The following is a 20,571-nucleotide window of genomic DNA, read 5'->3' as shown; positions in this document are numbered from 1 at the left end:
CTATAACACACAGGACGACACCCCACAACAAAGCATTATCTAGCTCAAAATTTCAATAGTGCTAAGGCAAACCCTGTTTTAACATACAATGGATTTAATTTTTTAAATTCTCAATTTCAATTTCTAATACAGCAAATTATCAATATAACCCATATAAACAAATACTCTTTGGGATGCTCAGTAACCTAAGAATTAAGGGTCCTAAGAGAAAAATAAATGATTCACTTCTATATTGTAATAAAAGCACTCTAATAATAAAAGCTTATGCCAGTAACATCTATAGTTATTACCTAACACTAAACTTGATACCTTGTAAATTAATTAGCTGGAATAACAAGATAGGTTTTAAAAGAGCTCACCTGTTCTTTATGTGGTAATATATTGCTAAGGTCATACTGTGGAGGAAAAAAAATACATTGTCATCACTGATTTTTATCATATCAGGCCTGAAGACATTTTTAAAAAGGGGTTAGCAAGGAGGGAAGACCTTCCAGAGGCCCAGTGGCCCCGAAATCCTCGAATTCAGAACAGTACCACATGGGTGCTTTCCCCCTTGTTTTAGGTTCTTCAGCTTTTAGCAAAATTAGGAGACCCAAAATGCTAGATATGCTGTTAGAAGGCATGTTTTGGTTGATTATTATAATATATAAATTATTACATATTTCCCCTGTCATTTGTCCTTCTACCCACAAAACCTTCTGTCCTGTACAAGTTATATCTATCTATACACATGCTTAAATTTAAGCCATATAGTAGTTTGTGTGTGGGGGTGTGTGTGGGGGTGTGGTTTTTTTGTTAGCCCCTGCATTTCAGTTGATTTAGTTCGCTATCCACCTACCCATCCGTTTTCCATTATTTCCCTAAAAGTAAATAATAAAAGTGCTCTATACCAAAATGATTTTAAATCACTTTTACATAATTATTAGAAAATTTAATAGCAAAATTTTATAGCCACAAAACTGATGATAGGTCTAGCTATCCTGAAATAAGCAGTGCTAATAAGACAGCATAATACTACACAGAATACTATTAATGACAGGTATTTCCAAATTATTTTAAATAAAGTATTAACGAACAGATAGATACAAGTCCTTAGGTAGTCTTTTTTAAGTTACTATATTCCTAAGTTATTCACAGATGTTGTATATTAGGCAACAAAGGGGTTCTCTGGTTAAGTTATATGCTCCCCTTTGTTCTCAGTGTCTAAAATGAAACTCAAAATAATTGAGGGAAGGCAAATCTGAATTTTATAATAGGTCTATAGAATCTTAGCACTTGTATAAAGGCCTGTAACACCGTTAGCATCAAAGATGGATACTTCTATAGTGCTTCAAAGTTTCATCTTCAAATTGATTTTAAAATCACAGCATTAGAAGTTTTATGATGGAAAGGACCACTGAACCGTAGATGACATTTAATTAAACAACCCATTTTACAGATAAGGGAACCAAGGCTTAAAACTGACTTACCTAAGGTCCCACTAATTATCAGAAGCAGTTCTCTTTCTCCTGCCCTCTAACCAAATAGTGGCTCCCAAGCTCAGCTGCACACTGGGATCATCTGAGAAGCTTTAAAAACTGCCTGGCTTCTGCTTCAAGATGTTCTGATTTAACCGGCACTGGGTATGACTTGGGCATCAGGACTGTTTTTAAAGATCCCCAGATGACTGCAGCGTGCAGCAAAGTTTAGGGATGAATGAGTTAGGGTTAAGATCGGAGAATCACTCGGGATGCTTTTGTCCATATAATCATGCTTCACATCATTCCCCATCTTGTCAACAGGTGTGTGTGCGTGGGTGAGAGAGAGACAGACAGACACACAGACACTGTGTCTTGGAGGCGGGGGCAGGCGGGTGGACTTTGTGCATCCAGAAACATATATCTTGAAAAGTTGCATAAGTGATTCTAATAAGGCTCACCTACCCCACTGAGAACAACTACCCCACTGAAAACTAACCCCATGATAAACATTTTCAAAATCATTCCTAAAAGCCAATTGGCCCTATTAATTTTCTCAGTAAACCTTTATTTCACCAATAATGAATGTGATGAATGATCATTTTTAAAACTTCATGAGAGCAAATTAAAATTTACTGTACTTCCAAAAATTAGACTAGGTCGGGAAAAAAAAGGATGAAACCTACTTGTCTGAGCAAGGTTAATCTTTTTTTTTTTTTTAAATTTCATTTAATTTTACTTAATTTGGGCTGCATGGGGTCTTTGTTACTGCACGCGGGCTTTCTCTAGTTGCCAAGAGCGGGGGCTGCTCTTTGTCGTGGTGCGCGGCCTTCTCACTGTGGTGGCTTCTCTTGTTGCACGGCACGGGCTCTAGGTGCGTGGGCTTCAGTAGTTGTGGCACACGGGCTCAGTAGTTGTGGCTCGCGGGCTCTACGGCACAGGCTCAGTAGTTGTGGCGCACAGGTTTAATTGCTCTGCGGCATGTGGGATCTTCCCGGACCAGGGCTCGAACCTGTGTCCCCTGCGTTGGCAGGCAGATTCTTAACCACTACACCACCAGGGAAGTCCCTGAGCAAGGTTAACCTTCAAAGTACTTTTGAATTATATACTGGACATCAGACTCTTTTGAATTCAAAAGAAGCTGCGACTCTAGCCAAAGTAGAGTGGTTTTTGTACCCACAGATTCAGTGTCCTGGCTGAATAAAAACATTCAGTGATTATGTGATAAGTGCCCAAACTCAGGACTTTAGAGATGGGGCTCAGTTTTTGCTGAAACATGATTTGACTGCAACTATTATTGTAAGCAAGAGAGGAAAGTTACATTATTAGGACTGTGAACTTGCTGTCTTTAATTAAAGTAGAAGTTACTGATAATTTAAATAGCTAAAAAAAAAGCTGGCACATTAAAAACCAATTAAAAATATAATTAGCTTATAAAATTAAGACAACAAATAAAATTAAGGATAAGGACATTAATATTTTCAAATAGCATTTCCCAAACTGTGTTCTGGAAAATCAACATTCATATCCTAAGGAGATGTTAATGTTTCGTGGACAACGGCGAGGGAGGAGGCAAGAAGCTCTGCATCCCGTTTGGTTTTTTTCTCTTAAATAAGCTTGAAAGGTTCATCATTAGGGTGTTTTGAAAGTGCATCTCCAATTGTGGACTATGAGGTGCTCCCAGAAATTAAAGAGTAGTTTCCATCATCATGACACTGTTCGTGTCTCCTTAAGTATAAGCCTGACCACAGCCATGTTTCCGAAACCTCACCTCTTTTATTGTTCTCTGCTGTGATTGATACAGTGTGTTGGAGATATATTTATATATATAAACAAAACTTAAATGTGTCTATTAAGTTAAAACCTCAGTTGAACAAATTTCATCTACAAAGAAATTAAGCTTGAGTGTGTATTTCTTAAGACTGGTTTGATATATTCTCCCCCTCTTTGGGGGACAGGAAGGAGAAGTAAAATTTCATACAGAAAGAGTGCAGGAAAAAAAAAATGCACAGTGGGATAAATCTGACAAACTCCAATTAAATTTAAATGCAGATTCGCTTTGGTGCCAGTAGGGGACAAGCTGTTCCTTCTTCTAAGAGTAGCTTCCAAAGTAGTGCACATTGTTTGAGGACTACAACTCATACAGAAATAATTGTCTCTAGAAACAGCCAATCAAAAGCACCTCTCTTTCTCACTGTGTTCAACAATGGCTTAGCAACAGAAACGCGTCAAATAAAGATTTATACTTTTTCTGGGATTTCTTATTTGCTAACTGGCTTTCCCTTCTATCATGCGCTCTAAGATTAAAATGGAAACTGAAAATTCATATTTAGGTCCTTGAAATCAATCTATAGTTGACACCAGTTTTTTAACCTGATCACTGAAAAGGACAATTCAAATGAATGAAATTATGTATGGCTAGGATGCTTTTAGCGATAAGGGGGTCTGTCACTCAGCCCTTGGCAACCTACTTGTACTCACCATTTTACTGTGGTTCTAAGATTAGGCTGGCTGACTGTGCTGTCATCTAGAAATATTGTTGAGCATGAGCTATACTTTTTAGTAAGCTGCCCTGGAGATACCTGAAGGGGAAGGGAAATAGAAGAAAATGTCACAGTAAGTTAAACCTATAAAGTGTGTTTTTTTCCTTGGTTAAAATGTCAAACGATAAAGCATTAAGATTTTTCTTACACTCCATGAACTGCCTGAGTGTGATATCATGTGCAGCTCTATGGGAAACCTCTATACTCTGACTTCCACAGACGAGCTTTGAGAAATGGGTTATAAAATGCTGCCTTGATATAGTACCTATAATCAAACCTGGCAAGCACCTATTATAAATTACCTTTATAATAATGTAAAAAGTTTAGAATAAGATTTCAGGGTTTTTTCCTTAAGCAATGAAATGCAGCTGAGATTTCCTATTTCTATTCATTTACTACAATAAAACGTAATGCTTTATATAATACCGATGTAGGAGCATTTCACTGCAGTAAATGAACACCAATAATAAATGTATTAGTTCAGGAGACAGTGTGACGAAACAAACGTTTTCCAATCAGAGGCTGGGCATGCCAGGGCTGCTCTATCACTAAAAAGCTGGGGGCCATAAGTCTCTCTGGGCCTCAATTTCCTTATCTGGAGGACAAAAAGGTACTGCTTAAAGATTCTCTCGCGTCCAAAAAAAAACGGATAAAACAACTCTGAGAATTTAACTTCTCACTTCATGTTTAAGTAAGACTGCCGTTACATTACTCAAGTGAGAACCTCAGAGAATACTTGCCATTCATTTCAAAATTGTACTAATTCTGTTCTACGTGTTTGTTATTTGACACTCCTGCCTCACCCATGCTGCTCTCTGCCTGCAATGCCGTTTTCTTCCTCCTGTCCCAGCAAGCTTGACCCCATCTGCCTCTAGGATCCCTTTGCCAGCAGGCACACCACAAAACTTCTCACTTTCTGCACACTCACACATCTAATTTACCAACTGTTCCATGGTCTCAGCTGCTTGCATAGTACCACCCTCTTAAGTAAACAAGCTTCTCCAGGTTAGGAAGATTCTTCTCCTACCTCCAGCTACTGAGCACAGAATCTGGGACAAATTAGGATTCAACAGGTGTTTGAGAAATTATTTAAGATCAGTTACAACTGGAGGTAAATCTTACTAAAGATACAAATTCGTGAGAATTTATCTACAGTGGTGTTGGATAGGTGACAAAGAACTTTTTGAGACCCTCTAGAGAATGAACTATCTTTAAAACACTTTAGAAGTATCCATTTATTTGTGAAGAGCCCATGAAAACGGCAATAGTCAAATACTAAAATGGCCTAAACTATGTTAGGACAACTCTCTTCCTTAAAGTAAGGCCAATAACCAAATCCCAATCACTGAAAGCCACTGGAAGGAAGAGTAGCATTCTTTAATACCACAGAATACAAACAATTTTAAAGCTGGGTTTTGTTTTTGGTTTTTGTTTGTTTACTAATTCAGATGAGCCTTCCTTCCTCCTATTAATATAAAATAGTTTTCACCATGCTGTCACACTCTCCCATCAATGTCCTCCACAAATACATGAAAGGTGAGGCAGGGAGAAAATCTAGTTGATGCTTGTTAAAATACAGAGCATTTAAATAAAAATTGCCAGTATCCAACAATCAGAAATATCCAAATGGCATATATAAAATGCCATTTTGCTTGTTTCAGATGCTTTATGCAAAGCCACTTATTCCTTATTAACAAAAAGTTCTAGATGTAACATATTTGAAACAGTATCACTATTTGGAAGACTAATTTCTCCTTCAAGCTAGAAATGTTTTAAACTAAAACTCTGATATGGTCCTTAAGCTACCTGGTTAATGTGTAATTTTAGAATCTCAAAAAACAGATACAGCATGAAAAATGAAAATTCACTCATTCAAATACTTTGATTCTAAACGAAGCAGGTTATCTTTTAAGGTCACTACTATTAGGGTATAATATGACATACACTACATGTAATAAAAGTCAATTCTGACCAAAAATCTATATATATGAGGGGAATAAAAATAGTAAGGAAATGTACCAAAATATAGACTAGTTGGTAGAGCTTTGGGTGCTATTTATCCTGTTTTCCTCTATTAAAAACTTTTTTTTCTATTATGAATGTATATTGATTTGTCTTTGGAAATATTACTGCTAAAACATTTAAAATTTTTAATTAGATGTGCTCTATAGTCCTATGGGGGCTCATTTAATGTATCAGCAACTTACAGTCTACTGGCTCGATCCTACAAAAGAAACACTTCCACAGGCCTACTCCTGAAACTATTCAAACTTTCCAGCATCTGGTGTTCACTAAAGGATGGCAGAATTGAAGCCTCTGAGCAAAGCCTAGATATGTTAGCTGCCAGCAGATTACTTTCCTCTCATCTTGCTTGAAAATTTAAGATAACTGTCCTTTATGATTAAAGCCTTACCATTGCTGGCTCACAACCTCAATAAACTGCACTGACACACATAAGGGTATAAAATGCAAATACAAAAAAAAAAAAAAACAAGTAGCAAAAAACACTACTGACAGTTTAATGTTCATAGGTATTATTTCAATTGGTCACTGAAGAAGAGTATTTATCTTCATTCAGCACTAAGGACAAAATACATGGACTTTTACAATCTTTATAAGGGGAAAGGTTGCTTAGTAGACTGCAGGTTTAATGGTGAAGACTAGAAAATAATCATACCTAGGAGGCTAGTAAGTAACAACCCTCAAAGTTTATCATTAAAGGTCAAGTACCTGTTGAAATCCTGCCCCCACCCAATGACTCTTCCCATTGTGCCTACTGCCTCTGATTTTAACCCATTAAAAGAATAAAGCTGGAGAGAGCGAGAGTACGAAGTGCGGCAACCCAAGTCATGGCAGGACAGGCATTTAGAAAGTTTCTTCCCCTCTTTGACCGAGTATTAGTTGAAAGAAGTGCACCCGAAGTTGTAACCAAAGGAGGCATTATGCTTCCAGAAAAATCGCAAAGAAAAGTATTGCAAGCAATGGTAGTAGCTGTTGGATCAGGCTCTAAAGGAAAGGGTGGAGAGATTCAACCAGTTAGTGTGAAAGTTGGAGATAAAGTTCTTCTCCCAGAATATGGAGGCACCAAAGTAGTTCTAGATGACAAGGATTATTTCTTATTTAGAGATGGTGACATTCTTGGAAAATATGTCGACTAAAATAAGTCACTATTGAAATGGCATCACGTGAAGCTGCCCGTTCCCCCAATGGCATCACGTGAAGCTGCCACTGAAGTTCTGAAATCTTTCATCCTGTAAATAATTTCCGTGTTTCTTTTATAATAAAGTAATGATATCCAAACTAATGATATTCATTGTCTCTGAAATTTCGTTTTCTCTGTATTGATTTCAACATTCCCAAATAAAAGTATATAAATGAAAAAAAAAAAAAAAAGAGAGAATAAAGCTGAAGTTCACTTTTTTCTTCCCCCTTTTCACAAGTTTTGGATACGTTTATTAAGAATCAATGACTTTCACTGAAAAGTCTGTAATACTCCATCTATGTTGCACATTAATGGACAATATGGTAGGGTGAGTGGTTTGAATAGAATTCATACTCAAGGCCTTAGTAGAAAAGTATAATATTCTAATTATAGGTATAATCAAAAATATTGTCTGAATTAATATCGTTAATTATATTGCATTAAGCTTCAAACTCAGAACCTATATTCAAAGAATAAATCTAAGTTTGAGTAGACTGACCACAAATCTATTTCCTCTCCCCCTTCTTTCAGATATCATCTCATTAGAATTAAAGACATTTTTTAAAAAAGCTATACATAAGACAGGATAAACAGCAGATGATTTTTAATGTTTGAAAGGTGAAAAGACTAGATAAAGGAGTGGTAACTGACATGGCAGAACAGAGGAAGCACAACCTTGGTACCTACAGAGAGTGACTAGGACAGGAACAAGAAAACCAGTTTGTCTTACAGAACCCAAGGCAGGCTCAGAGTTCAGAGGAGTGGTCCCCAAATCCTTGCAGTGAGGCCCATCAGTTAACGACTTGTCCAAGTGATGCTTCCAATTAGATCTTAACAGACAGCCAAGGACCATCACACGTTTGAGGGAAGCCCCCAACAAGTAAGAGATCAAAACAGGAAGAAGGAATGGGACTTCCCTGGTGGCGCAGTGGTTAAGAATCTGCCTGCCAATGCAGGGGACACGGGTTCGAGCCCTGGCCCAGAAAGATCCCACATACCACAGAGCAACTGAGCCCATGCGCCACAACTACTGAGCCTGCGCTCTAGAGCCCATGAGCCGCAACTACTGAAGCCCGCACGCCCTAGAGCCTGTGCTCCGCAACAAGAGAAGCCACTGCAATGAGAAGCCCACGCACCCAACAAAGAGTAGGCCCAGCTCACCGCAACCAGAGAAAGCCCACGTGCAGAAACCAAGACCCAATGCAGCCAAAAAATCAATAAATAAAATAAAATATAAGGATGCTTTAAAAAAAACCAAAACAAAACAGGAAGAAGGAATTGATGGGAGTGATAAAAACTCAGGAGCAAATGAAAACTTGAAATTGCATCAGTGAAAAAAAGAATGACAGGATATAAGAGAACTCTATAAATTGAAAATAAGGTAGACAAAACAATATATTCAATAGAAGGATTAGAGCACAGTCAAGGAAATCTCCAGGAAGCAGGACAAAAAGACAAAATGCAAAGCAGGAGGGGAAAAAAGTTAGCGATCTGGTAAGTCTAAGACTTCCAACATCTGAATAATAGGAACCTGGAAGAAAAAAACAGAATATCAAAGAAACACACAAAAAAGGTCTATACCAAACCAAATTATGAAATTGCAAAATCCCAGGGAGAGGGAAGGTACTAAAAGGTTCCCGAGAAGGAAGGGATGGGGGAAAATGACTAAAATCGGTCATGTACAATGTACCATACAATGTCAACAGGTTTAAGAGCAACAGTGTAAATGAGAAGATGAGAGGGAAATGTCTTTAGAACGGCAAAAATTAGTTTCAACTGAGAATTCTATACTTTATCAAATAGAAGGAGTTTCAGAGAGGCTAGATCTCTATAAACTTTCTGCCCATGTGCCCTTTTCCCAGGAAAATGTGCTCCAGTAAAACAAGGAAGTATAACAAGACAAGAGGGAAACAGAATCTAGGACATAGGGGATCCAACATAAGAGAGCAGAGTTATGTGAGATCCCAGATGACTTCACACAGATATCCCAGGAAAAGAGGCATAGAGCAGGCCCAGGGGAACACTAGTCTATATGGGAGTAGGAAGACAAAAGATTGGGGCAAAGTGTCTCCAAGAAAAAAATGGAACAGATGTGGCTTAGTAGACGGAAAATATTTTTCATAGGCATGTGACAAATGTTAAAACATTTGGGGAAGAAAATAGCTGTTAGAAAACAGGCAAGTGAATATAGTCAGGAAATTAATTCCACAGAAAAAATGAAGAATGTGAAAGCAGGGAGACCGGGCAGGGAGCTACTTACTGCATTTGGCTGTGTGAGATCACGTTGGCTAGGAAAAGGGGGATTGGGTTATCCTAGAGAAGTGCAGAAGTGCTCCAATTTCATTAATATTTAAGAAAAAGAATGAAGGGTGTACAAGGAGGGGGCACAGTCAGAGAACTATATGGCTCAGCAATGCACAATATTTGCAGAGTCGTAGTAATGTAAACATTGATTCTGATTTAATAAAAACTGATACACGTTGAGGGAACACAGGGAGGGAAATAACGTCATGGTGGAGCGAAGAAGCTAAGCTTTCACCTGCTATGACAAGAAGTCAATGGACAGTGCTAAAAATTAACTTACCTGTTATACTTTTATTACTTTGGTTAAAAAATAAGATCAAAAAAATAAGGCAAAAGAATTTAAGGCAGATCTTTATACTACAACCGTATTAGTGAAATTTAACTTAAATGTCAGAACCCTTAAAAAATGGGCACTACTAACTCAAAGACTTTCCTGAATACATTTGATAATTAGGAAAATAGAGATTTAGAAAATCTACAAAAAAGAGGTCCATGCTAACAGTATTGGATCCATCATATTTTTAGGAATCATGGCAGACATATTTTTAATTCAAACTATTAATTTCTTAACTTTTCAACTGTTTACTTACATGGTTTAAATGGTTGCTCCTCCTCTTTTCCCGCACTAAGAATAAAAAAAATTAACTGATGAATTCTGATACAAATGCCATAGAAAAATAAAAGTAGTCACTAATTATTTGATGGATTACCAATAACACAATGAGATAAAATTCCATTCTATTTTTTAAAATAATTTCCAACAAAATATATAATTTAAATCACCCAGCAAGATGAGTCCTATAAATAAAATCTAAAAACTTAGTTTCACTTTTTTGACCTAATAGATATTCTGTATTAGGTACAAATGAAAGACTCCCCATTTACAAAAGAAAAGGACAAAGCAAATTAGGCCAGGTGAGAAACTTAGCTAATAAAAAAATTTACCTGCTGCATAGCTGAACTACTAGCCAGGAGTATTTTCTAAGTCTTCATTTACACACAGCTTACTTTAATTACCACAATCTACAGATGACAACTCTACGAACCAGTTTCTGGCCAGGCACTCATCTCCCAACGCACCGGTATCTCTGGAAGCATCCTGAACCACTTAATGGTAACCTACTCAAATACCTTACTGAAAAAATACACAACTGGAAAGTAACCTATGTTAAACGTAAATTTTAAAATGAGTGTGCTGACCTAAATGAACATATCTACAGCACACAAAACGGTTTTGCTCCAACAAAGGCCAGAAGAATAAAAGCCTGAAGAGGGTCTTAGGCCACACTCTTGCTCACATTGCCTCCTTTAACTCCAGACAGGCATCACAGGCACGGATTCCTTAAGGCTGAAGAGAGAGACAGGCATGGGACAGCTTTTCTTTTACTGTCTCCAGAGCCCCTCTACATGTGAGCAGCTCATGGCTCTGGAAGAAACTGAGAAATAGAGCAATCCTAACCAGAAATGAGTGGCTCAAGTACACACACTAGAAAAATGCAAGTTAGAAACCCCAGGAGCTTCCAGGTTGGTGAACATGTAGTACCCTTGCAGAGGGCATCAAAGCTCTGTGCCCTGTCCCCATGCCTGGCCCTATGCATCTCTTCCATCTGGCTGTTCCTGAGTTATATCCTTTTATAAAAACCAGTGATCTAACGGAAAAAAACAAAAAGCAAAACAACAACAACAAAAAACCAAACCTCCGTTTTTTATTGTGGTGCTTCACTTTAAATATTATGGAATGTTCACTTCTTGTATTCCTGCTCTCGTAATCAACTGAAAAACTTGGTCACGTATGGCTTTTTAGCAAATAAACTAGGATTTAACATAACATTCAGGAAGACAAGCAGGCAAGCAGGAGTGCAAAAAATTCTACGGTTCTGATTCTCATCTTAAAACAAGGAGGACACAGGAAATTTATATGAGTTTCACATGCTGAGGATAATCTTCTGGAAAACCCCATATGGCATGTTGCTCTTATTACCCTGGCACAGCACTACATTAGGATGAGAAAGTTTTGAATAGCTTAAAAGTTCTGAGTAGCATAAATCTGGATGTGAGATAGGCTCGTCTGGTTGAACACTGTGTAAAACAGGGCCAAAATCACAAGGCTCAATTCCCATATATAACAACTGATTTTTCTGATTTGATCAAATGAAAACCTAACTGTGACCTAAACCCTATCATTTGTCTTTAACATATGTGCTCTTCGGAGCAAGGGGAAAAGGACAAAGTAGCATGGAGAAATAGACCACATCTAAATCATGTGGCCAGTTGACTATGTTGATAAAGAGGTGGCAAAATGTATAAACAGATAGTCCAAGTGTTCTCCTCCCTAAAACACTGACAACTAAAGGAAACTGTATCATCAACATATTAAAATAAGACAAGTGAATACATAAAAAAAGTGAAACATTTAAACCACTGTAAGAGTTTTTCTAAATACCTCCTATAATACACAAAACAAAAACAGTTTTCACTCTTTTTCTCAGGGAAAAAAAAACATTGCCTTACCATCTGTTTGAGATTTGCTCAGAAATATTGTGCTTGCCCTTGGGTGGTCAGAAGGGTTTGGTTCCAAAGCTAAGTCTGTATAGGAAGAAGAGAAAAAGGTGTGGTGATTTAGTTGAGTAGAAAAATACATGATTTTAAAGATAGCTACACATTGATTGAAACCACTTTTAATAGTCTTGAGAAGAGCTTTTAGTAATGACAAAAAGGCAATTTTAGTAAAGGCACAATATAAAAATTCTATTGGGAAACAGCAAAATTGTAGAAACTCTCCATACATGTGGAATAAAACCATGGCTATGTCTTAGACTTCTTTAACTTGCACCTAAATAATCTATGCCATTTTTAGATGAATCATATATGTGACTCCCCTCCTATTTATCAATTAAAAATTCAGTCACCCTCTTTTAAAGCTGATATTACTAGCACATTCCAGGAACAGTCTCAAGAAGCAAGTTATGCTGTGGCCAACTACTGTCAGATACCAGCTCAATATATCAAATATGCCAAAACGAAGTGAGTTGCTTTTGGCAAATGTTCTTCAGACAATCAAATGGCTAATTCTAACTCCATTCAACAAATGAACTCATTTCATTGGCTGTGGTTTATCTGGGGGCTATTCATCATGGCAGATTTAAGAGGACTACATAAAAGTTCAATGTTCTAATCTAGAGGAACACTTCCATGAGAGTGATTTTTAACTTTGCCCTCTATTTCCAAAGCTAAACTCACTTCTTCATTCCACGCTGCATGATTAATTTGGGGCTTCAATAAGAGTACTTTCTGGAGCAGATCATAGGGCTACTAGAAAAAAATTTTGGCCATACCTACACGAAAAGGTGGGTCTGCCTGTAGCCCACCTTGCACCAAGGTGGGATAGCGTCTTCTATTTAGGCAGAAATACAAAACAAGCACAAGCTACCACACAGGATAGTAAGGTTGTTGTTTCAAACAAACAAACAAACATCAAAGCCCTATGACACTTCCTCAGCAAAGTCCATCTCAAACCATTTAACCAATCTTTTAAGAAACTGGACCAAGATTCAGATAAAGAGTAATGGTTAAGGCAATTATTTCCCAAACCACATAATAACTGATCTGTTTTTGAAAGATGGCTTTGATGGTCAAAGTGAAATACAAATATATCCCTGCCTCTTAGAGAATCCAAAGAATACACACATTGATATATTAAAAACTAATTAGTCTAGTAGTGAATTCTGTCTAACCCAGCATTTCACAAATGTATCTACCTAGAATCCCCTTTTCCCACCCAGAAAGAATTTGGCACGAACAGTAATTTTGGACTTCCCGTTTTAACAGGAATCTGAGCCATCCATTTTAATGTCATTGCCAGCACTAGTAATTTACAGAGCTAAACCAACTGCTTTGTTCTTCATGAAAATTCCTTCACTGAATTTGAAGTTTATCAAGCTGCTTTTGGAGAAAATATTCTATTCAACATTTTTATGTAAAAGACCCATATAATTATTTTAAAGTTTTTTTCTCCTACATATTTGAAAAATTAAGACAATGGGAAAATAAATTATTTCAGCTGTACACAAAATGGCAGGCAGAGACTTTCACAGCTGCCTCTAACCTATAGCTTCCGAAAGAATTCATGACTACTTACCTATACCAAAAAGAAAGTAAATAGACTACATTTGAATCTAAAAAATAAGCAGAAATGTTTGCAAAGTAGCTGTCTTATTTATCAGTGTCTATGGCATGGTAAAACTTAACAATTTTCAATGGAAGTCCAGGAAAATTAAGTGCCAGAATCAAAGAGAAGCAAGCTTTAACACACACACACACACACACCCGCCAAACCAAGATGTGCTACTACAGATCTAAATACAAAAATCAAGAAGGCTGGGATAAAAGAAATGACAACATGCAAAAAAAAAAAGTAAACTTAGCCCAAGTGACCAGAAAAAAGCTGGCACTCTCCCTACTCTATCCTAGGGGGTTCAAAGGTAGGCACAGGACCCAGGACCGGCCAATCAATCACAGCTGTCCTGGGACGTCCCAAGAAAAGAGAAAGGCAGAACTGTACTCTAGGATCCTTAGCTAGTCTTGAGCTGCTGGACACTCCCCTTGCTATCATGAGGGGAAAGGCTTTTCAGGAGACATCAACAGAGGAGAGCAGAACTGAGGAGATCATTTAACTCCTGGGTCAAGTAGTGCTTAACTCTGTGATGTTCTTTTAACTTGCAACTAAAGGAGACCTGGTTAATCAGCAGTACTGATGATCACACTAAAGGTGGGGAAAGGTAAAAGTCACTTGCTCATTCCTTTAACAAATATCATGAACAAAAATCTGCATGAGACAAAACGATGCTCTGTTTAAAAATTACACACAACCATTCACAATCATTAACACACAATGATTCACAACCGTTACTTTTAGTTGCTTTTCTTATACGTTAAAAAAAGCTCTAATTAGTGTACAATTTATGTCTTCTTGTTACTAACAAGCGCTCTCCACCCCACTGTTGCATATTTATTGTTTAATGAATACACACTGGCCCATCAAGTGTTATTCCTATACTGGACTTAGCCAATCCCCTATTGCTGGGGATTGGTGCTTACAAAGTTCTATTCTTAAAATATTATGAGGAAAATCTTCATGTACATAGTTTTTTAAAATAATGGTTTTATCTCCTTAGCAAAGATCTTCGGAAGTGGCATGACTAAGCCAAAAGGTTAGATCACTTTCACGGCTCCATGTACAATGCTAAACTGCTTCCTAAAGAAGGTGGGGGGCACGTTAGGGTATAATGCTACCAATCATGACATTTTGAGTTCCTACCCTTGCTCTGGATACTTGAAAAAAAAAAAAAATCCTACTGATATGAATGAGGAACCTCACTGTAGATCTAATTTGTATTTCTTTTGATTACACAGTTTGACCATTTTCCCACAGTTATCAGTGTTATTTCCACTTTGGTGAGTTGGCCTATCATTTGAATGTACTGTAAACACCAGGGCCCTACTGCTGTCAGTTTGCATGAGGTTTTCAGAAAATATTAATCTTTTGTTTATAGCCTATATAACTAACAATTTTCTTTATAACTTGCACTTTTTGCTAATGAAAAATACCACATCACTATTTTATAGAATGGACATGTGAGCCATTAGACAGTAAACTCATACATACACACAGTATTTCTGCACTTCCCATTAACTATCTTCCCAAGAGCCTAAGGAGACTATGATAAAACCTACCACACTCTTCACTATCACAAAGGTAAGACTGCCAACTATTAAGCAAAGCTTTACCACCCACCATCCCTCTCATCCCTCTCCCCACCACATGCACACACAGTAATTTAGAGACTTCAGGAAATTACATGGATTCTTCCGAAAGTTATTTCTTTAGAAACCTCTAAGAATGTTTTACCCAGGAGAAATATTCTTGAGCTCATGATTAGGGGTTATGATTAAAACTGTATTTTAAGACCCATCATTTTTGTATTACCAATTTAAATTGCAACTTATTTGACAGCATGATAGGTCGATGTAGAAAAAGTATGATTAAAAAAAAATTAAACTCGGTCTTAATGTAAACATTCCTGAGAGGAAACCTGTAAAACACCACCGACACTGAATACTGTTTTCCCTCCAATCTAAGATTCTACCAGTTGTTAAGATCCATCTCAATTGCAGCTGTTAAAAGTGTGAAAACATAGGCAACTTAGAACAAATGAAATGCATTACTGAAGGCTAAAAGTGTTAAAACTATGCTATCAAACTGTCGATAAATGATTTGTCCTTGTTAAAATATTAGAGGGAGAGGGAAGTGACCAAGAAAGCATCTGACAGAAGCAGCATATTTCAGAAAGCGATTAATATCGACATATTGATTTCAATATATTCCAAATAAACAGGAGATGTCAGCAGTTTCTGGGCCAACTGCTGAGCACCAGTTTACTTAACGGTAACCACTGCATTTACTGAACTGCCCTAGCATCCCTATACTGTGCAGTGTATTAGTTTTATGGCTCATAATACAAACATTACAATCTTTACAATTACCATGTAAACTGATGATTTCATCTCTTTGAGTCCACACTTTCCACCGCAGTCAGGGAGCTCCTGCCAGCCAGCCCTGAGCTGGGCTGCCTCACCAGCGGGTACACAGCAGGCTCCTGCACCTGCCAGGCTACTGCTCACCCAAGCCTTGATCCTGCTTTCCTAGCTTCTGACAATCCTGGCTTCCAAACTTCCCAGCTCTGGTTTCCAACTGCTTCTGTACCTGCCTCTACCCTGGTTCTCACTTTTGCCTTATTTTAATCCTCAATCAGTGTTACAGTGATCATGACTGAGAGGTGACACATAGGTAAGTACACCTGGCTTTATATATTTCTAAAGAGTACTTTACTCAGTTTCTTGGACTTTTAAGAACCTTTCTGGGTTGCAAGTTACCTTCATTTCATTTCACATTACGCAGTGTTACTGTTTTAACTCTTAAGTTTTATTACTTTAATACATTAAAACAACAACAACAAAAAAGGCTGAGAAAAAAGGTAGTATTCCAAAGAAGCTCACATAATGTCAACAATAAATTCTGTTCCTATATGCCATGCATTTGGAATTTACAGTCCTACTCTCTATCAATACTCATTTTTAAAACCTTGGACAACTCAATTTATACCTAAGAGAAGAATTCCTACACTACCTAACTCAGAACATGGTGAGAATCAAATGACATGCAAGAGCAATCTATATACTACAGCCTATTTTAGACCCTTATTAATATCGCTTTTTTGTTCAAGCCACTGTTGGCTCTCACCTGAGCTACCGCACCAGCCTCCTAACTGGTCTCCCTCTCTGCTTCCTTCCACCCTTACAGTCTATTCTCACACAGTAGCTGGTCTGATCTCCCTCCACCCTCTCTACCCCCCTTCCCTTTTTCTAAGAATTAACATCATTCCCCTGCATATAATCCTTCAATGGTTTCCCATTACAATTAGACTAAAATTCATATTTTTTGGTCAAGGCCCACTAGGCATACAAGGTCTTAATCCCCCATATTCCTCCTGGCATTCATTCACTCAGCTGCAGCCACCCATCTTTCTGTCCTTGGCACGCATCAAGCATATTCCCTTCTTAGGAACTGCACAGAAGCCTCTTCTCCCACAGCCTCACATGGCTCTCTTAGGACTGCTCATGGGTCGCTTAAGGAGAGAAGCTGTCTTTAACCACCCCTTGTAAAACTGTCCTCCTCCCCAGCCCATTACCTTCATTTTCTTCCTTAGTGTTCTCACTACCTGATGTTATTCTTGTGTCGTCAGCCCCCAGGCACCTCTAGAAAGTAAGGACCTGAGTTAGGATAAGGGTTTTGTCTTGTCTAACCACTGTTTGTCCTGCCTCTGGAATGGTGCCTAATAATCATGTTTCAGTGTACCCAAAACCAGTTAAGGTTCTCCCAATTTTCCCACATCATCTAAGATTTCTTCTAATGCTGTCTTTTGATGTGTCTGTCACCTAAGACCAGAGTTAATTTCAGATCTCTTAGAGTAGTAGTTTAGTTACTCAGAATCAAAGACACAAGACAGGTTACCAAGAACCACGAAAACCTAAAAGAGGAAATCTAATGTTCAGTGAAAAATCAATGGTAACTTTAATTTGGGAAAAGAACATTTAATGTTAAAATACCTTTACTACAAAATGACTCACCCTATGAATTTAATTAAGTCGTAAGACAAAGTGTACAATCAGAATGCTATAGGGAAGTATCAATACAATGCATCAGTTTTTATCTGTGTCCCCTGAATAAAGCATTATAATGGGATTATAAAAGATGCTCAACCATAAAGGCTGGGTAAATGAATTATGCTCCAACCATTCGATGGCCCAGTAAACAGTTGGTAAAAGGCAGGCTGTAGAGCTATGCGCAGTTGCATGGAAAGACATCACCCTGGAGCACTCTCTAGGTGTCAGCACAGTTCCAGGAGCTTCATGTCGTTACTTTTCTTTATAACACAAAGTTACAAAGTGGCACATAAAGAACAATCCCATCTTTGTAAAATAAACACAATGTTATGTTTATATGCATACAAAAGGTTCAGGAAGAATCAACACCAAAATATTAATAAAAATTCTGGATATTCTGAGTGTGAGTGAAGGACTTTTCTGTGTTTTCTCAATCTTTCACATCAAATGTTCATTAATACTGTCACCAAAAAAAGGAAAGATCTGTTGCTCAGAGGTTTTTCCACATCATATTGCCAATTCCTTCCCTACCCACTCTTCAGGGGGATGGGAGGTAGGGGTCACTTGAGAGAGCACCTTTCACCAGAAAATTAGCAAAGCTCCTAAGGTCAGAACATAAAGGTTGTATGAAAAGTTGATGAATAAAAGGAAAATCAGATAATAGGACCGTAGCATCTTCTTTTCTATTATGACACTACCATCAGTTATATTAGATATACTGTTAAAGACAAAGTAGTAAAAAATTCTTTTGAGTCTATCTGAAATCTATACTACGTTCTTAGGAGTTACTTTTTTGAGATGGCTTGAAGAAATCATGTTCTTCTCCAATGTTTCTGAAGAACAAGACAGAGCATCATTTATGTACGATTTTCTCTAAGTAACCAAATAATTCTTCACTGTAGAAAAGCCAAAATGTTTTATATCTGAGTAGGTATTTCTCAGTTTCCAGGGAAACTGATACAAAATTGTCTGAAATAAAGACATGAAGAGCAAACTTCCAATGTGCCTGTACTTTATATTTGGTGTTCTGACCTTGTTTCTATGGAAACTTAATTAATAGGCAAATGCTGAAATTGAGGTTTCTCTTATCACTTTATCGAATGCCCCCCCAAAAAAGACAAATTGAAATGAAATTTTAACAATCATGTTAAACATAAAAAGGTAAATTCTGTACTCATGAACTCTATTTTTCCAGTTCCTGATTTAGCACTCCTTCCTTATCATACATAGTCGTATGCTAAATGCTTAGTACCTTACCTGCCCGCTTACCAGCTTCCCCTAATGTCCCTCTGTCCAGGGCATTCTCGGCTTCAATTGGATTTCACCAGAACAAACTCTTTAAATTATATCAACGTGTTTACCTGACTGATAAATTTAGGCTATTTCATGACTTCTACTTTTATTCATATCCATTGCAATGTATGTACAGACAGAGAATGGAGAGGTAAATGTTGCTTCTGAGTTGTGTACAATAAACTGGAATGGCAGTAATCAAAACTGGAGTATGCTGAGATAGGCCTAACTTATGGATAAATTATAAAATATAAGGTGCACTCTAAACAGTTTCTTAAGCATCCCAAGAACTGAATTTGGCATATCTACCACCTCCCAAGTCTGTCTCTTTTGTTCAGTAGCTGTGTTACACAGTCATTTCAGATCTCTAAGTCTTGGCTTCTTCATCGGCAACAGAGGGAGAATATATACGGGCCTTATTTGTAGATGGAAGGGCCGAGTGAAATACACAAGAAAATGCATTGTAAATCTTAAAAGAATTCTATAAAGGTCCAATTTCCGTCTCTCATCCTACACTAGCCAACTACTAACTGTTTTTAAAAATCATTTAGAGGCTTACCTTATAGCAACAAGCAGAGCAGTTTTCACAAGTACTTACATGCTTTGTGTTTAAAGCTACAATTAATTCACATAATTTGTTCATTCTTTCACAATATCTAACTATTCTGAAAAGGGAGTACTTTCCACTTACAAAGCCACGTCCATCATAAGGGTGAATCCACAGGCTTAATTATTTTAACTTTTAAAGAAATTAAATAAACCCAACTAAAATTTAAATAGAAGAGCTGTAAGACATTTCGTCTATGAAATAATGAAATAATCTCTGGCATTTAAATGAAACAAATGGGCCAGTGGGGCTTTAACATCTTTATGATACAATGTTTTATACTTCAAAGAACAGTCTTTATTAAAGTGCCACTATGCTACCCAGAAATTTTTTTTTTTTAACCTAGAGCCATCCCTTTCCAAAATTCTAGAGGCAAAAATCAAACATTTCCTCTCTTCTCTCTCTCCTCTCCTCCCCGACAACACCCACCCCCAGCCACTTAGTCTTCAGAACTTTTACCTGAACATTCTTAAAGTTAAATAGTATTCTACTGGGGGGGGGGTGCGGAGGAGGAGGGAGCCATGGAGACATTTTTCTGCAGGATGGATGTGGTATGTTAACTCCCAAACCTTTATATTACAAATTACAATCTGAATTTGTTTTTTCTCCTTTGAAACTTCTGTCCAGCAGTCCCAGGAACCACCTCACCCCTCCCTTAGAACAGGCAACGTGCAAAAGAAGTCGGTTAAGGCTGTGCAACTGAAGACATACTTGTGTCAAAGTGGGAATTTAAAAGTAATCAGAACTCCATGGGGTCTCCTTTGGTAAAGAAAAAAAACCCAACAACTATTCTCTGCAGCCGTGGCAGTAACGTTTCACACCGTTCACAGTTATTTTCAGCCCCTCTCCCACCATTTTCTTTCCTATCGTGTTCAAATTATAGTTAGAAGGGATAAAGTAGCTTCTATCAGGGCGACTGAAAACATTAAAATCCAAAGAATT

At 37.5% G+C, this 20,571-nt stretch overlaps 1 protein-coding gene across 10 annotated transcripts in view; it reads right to left on the bottom strand.

Moving 5' to 3' along the window:
* Window positions 1–20,571, bottom strand: part of LOC309663337 (cyclin-Y-like protein 1) — a 117,403-nt gene that overhangs the window by 14,437 nt on the left and 82,395 nt on the right. For 8 of the 10 annotated variants that reach the window (XM_082467256.1, XM_082467259.1, XM_082467255.1 and 5 more), the window contains 4 exons: window positions 12,018–12,092; window positions 10,097–10,131; window positions 3,939–4,039; window positions 360–395 (listed from right to left, as the gene is read on the bottom strand). In XM_082467256.1, the coding sequence (XP_082323382.1) occupies window positions 360–395; window positions 3,939–4,039; window positions 10,097–10,131; window positions 12,018–12,092 (247 nt within the window). Of the gene's footprint in view, window positions 1–359; window positions 396–3,938; window positions 4,040–7,932; window positions 8,225–10,096; window positions 10,132–12,017; window positions 12,093–20,571 lie in introns of those variants that run through there. The other 2 variants (XM_082467253.1, XM_082467254.1) reach the window with 2 other exon arrangements.

Source organism: Balaenoptera physalus (genome assembly GCF_965194825.1).
Source record: "Balaenoptera physalus genome assembly, chromosome: 6".
NCBI classification, from domain to species: Eukaryota; Metazoa; Chordata; class Mammalia; order Artiodactyla; family Balaenopteridae; genus Balaenoptera; species Balaenoptera physalus.
The sequence above is the reverse complement of the archived record's forward strand: the minus strand, read 5'-3'. Positions and strand labels throughout refer to the sequence as shown.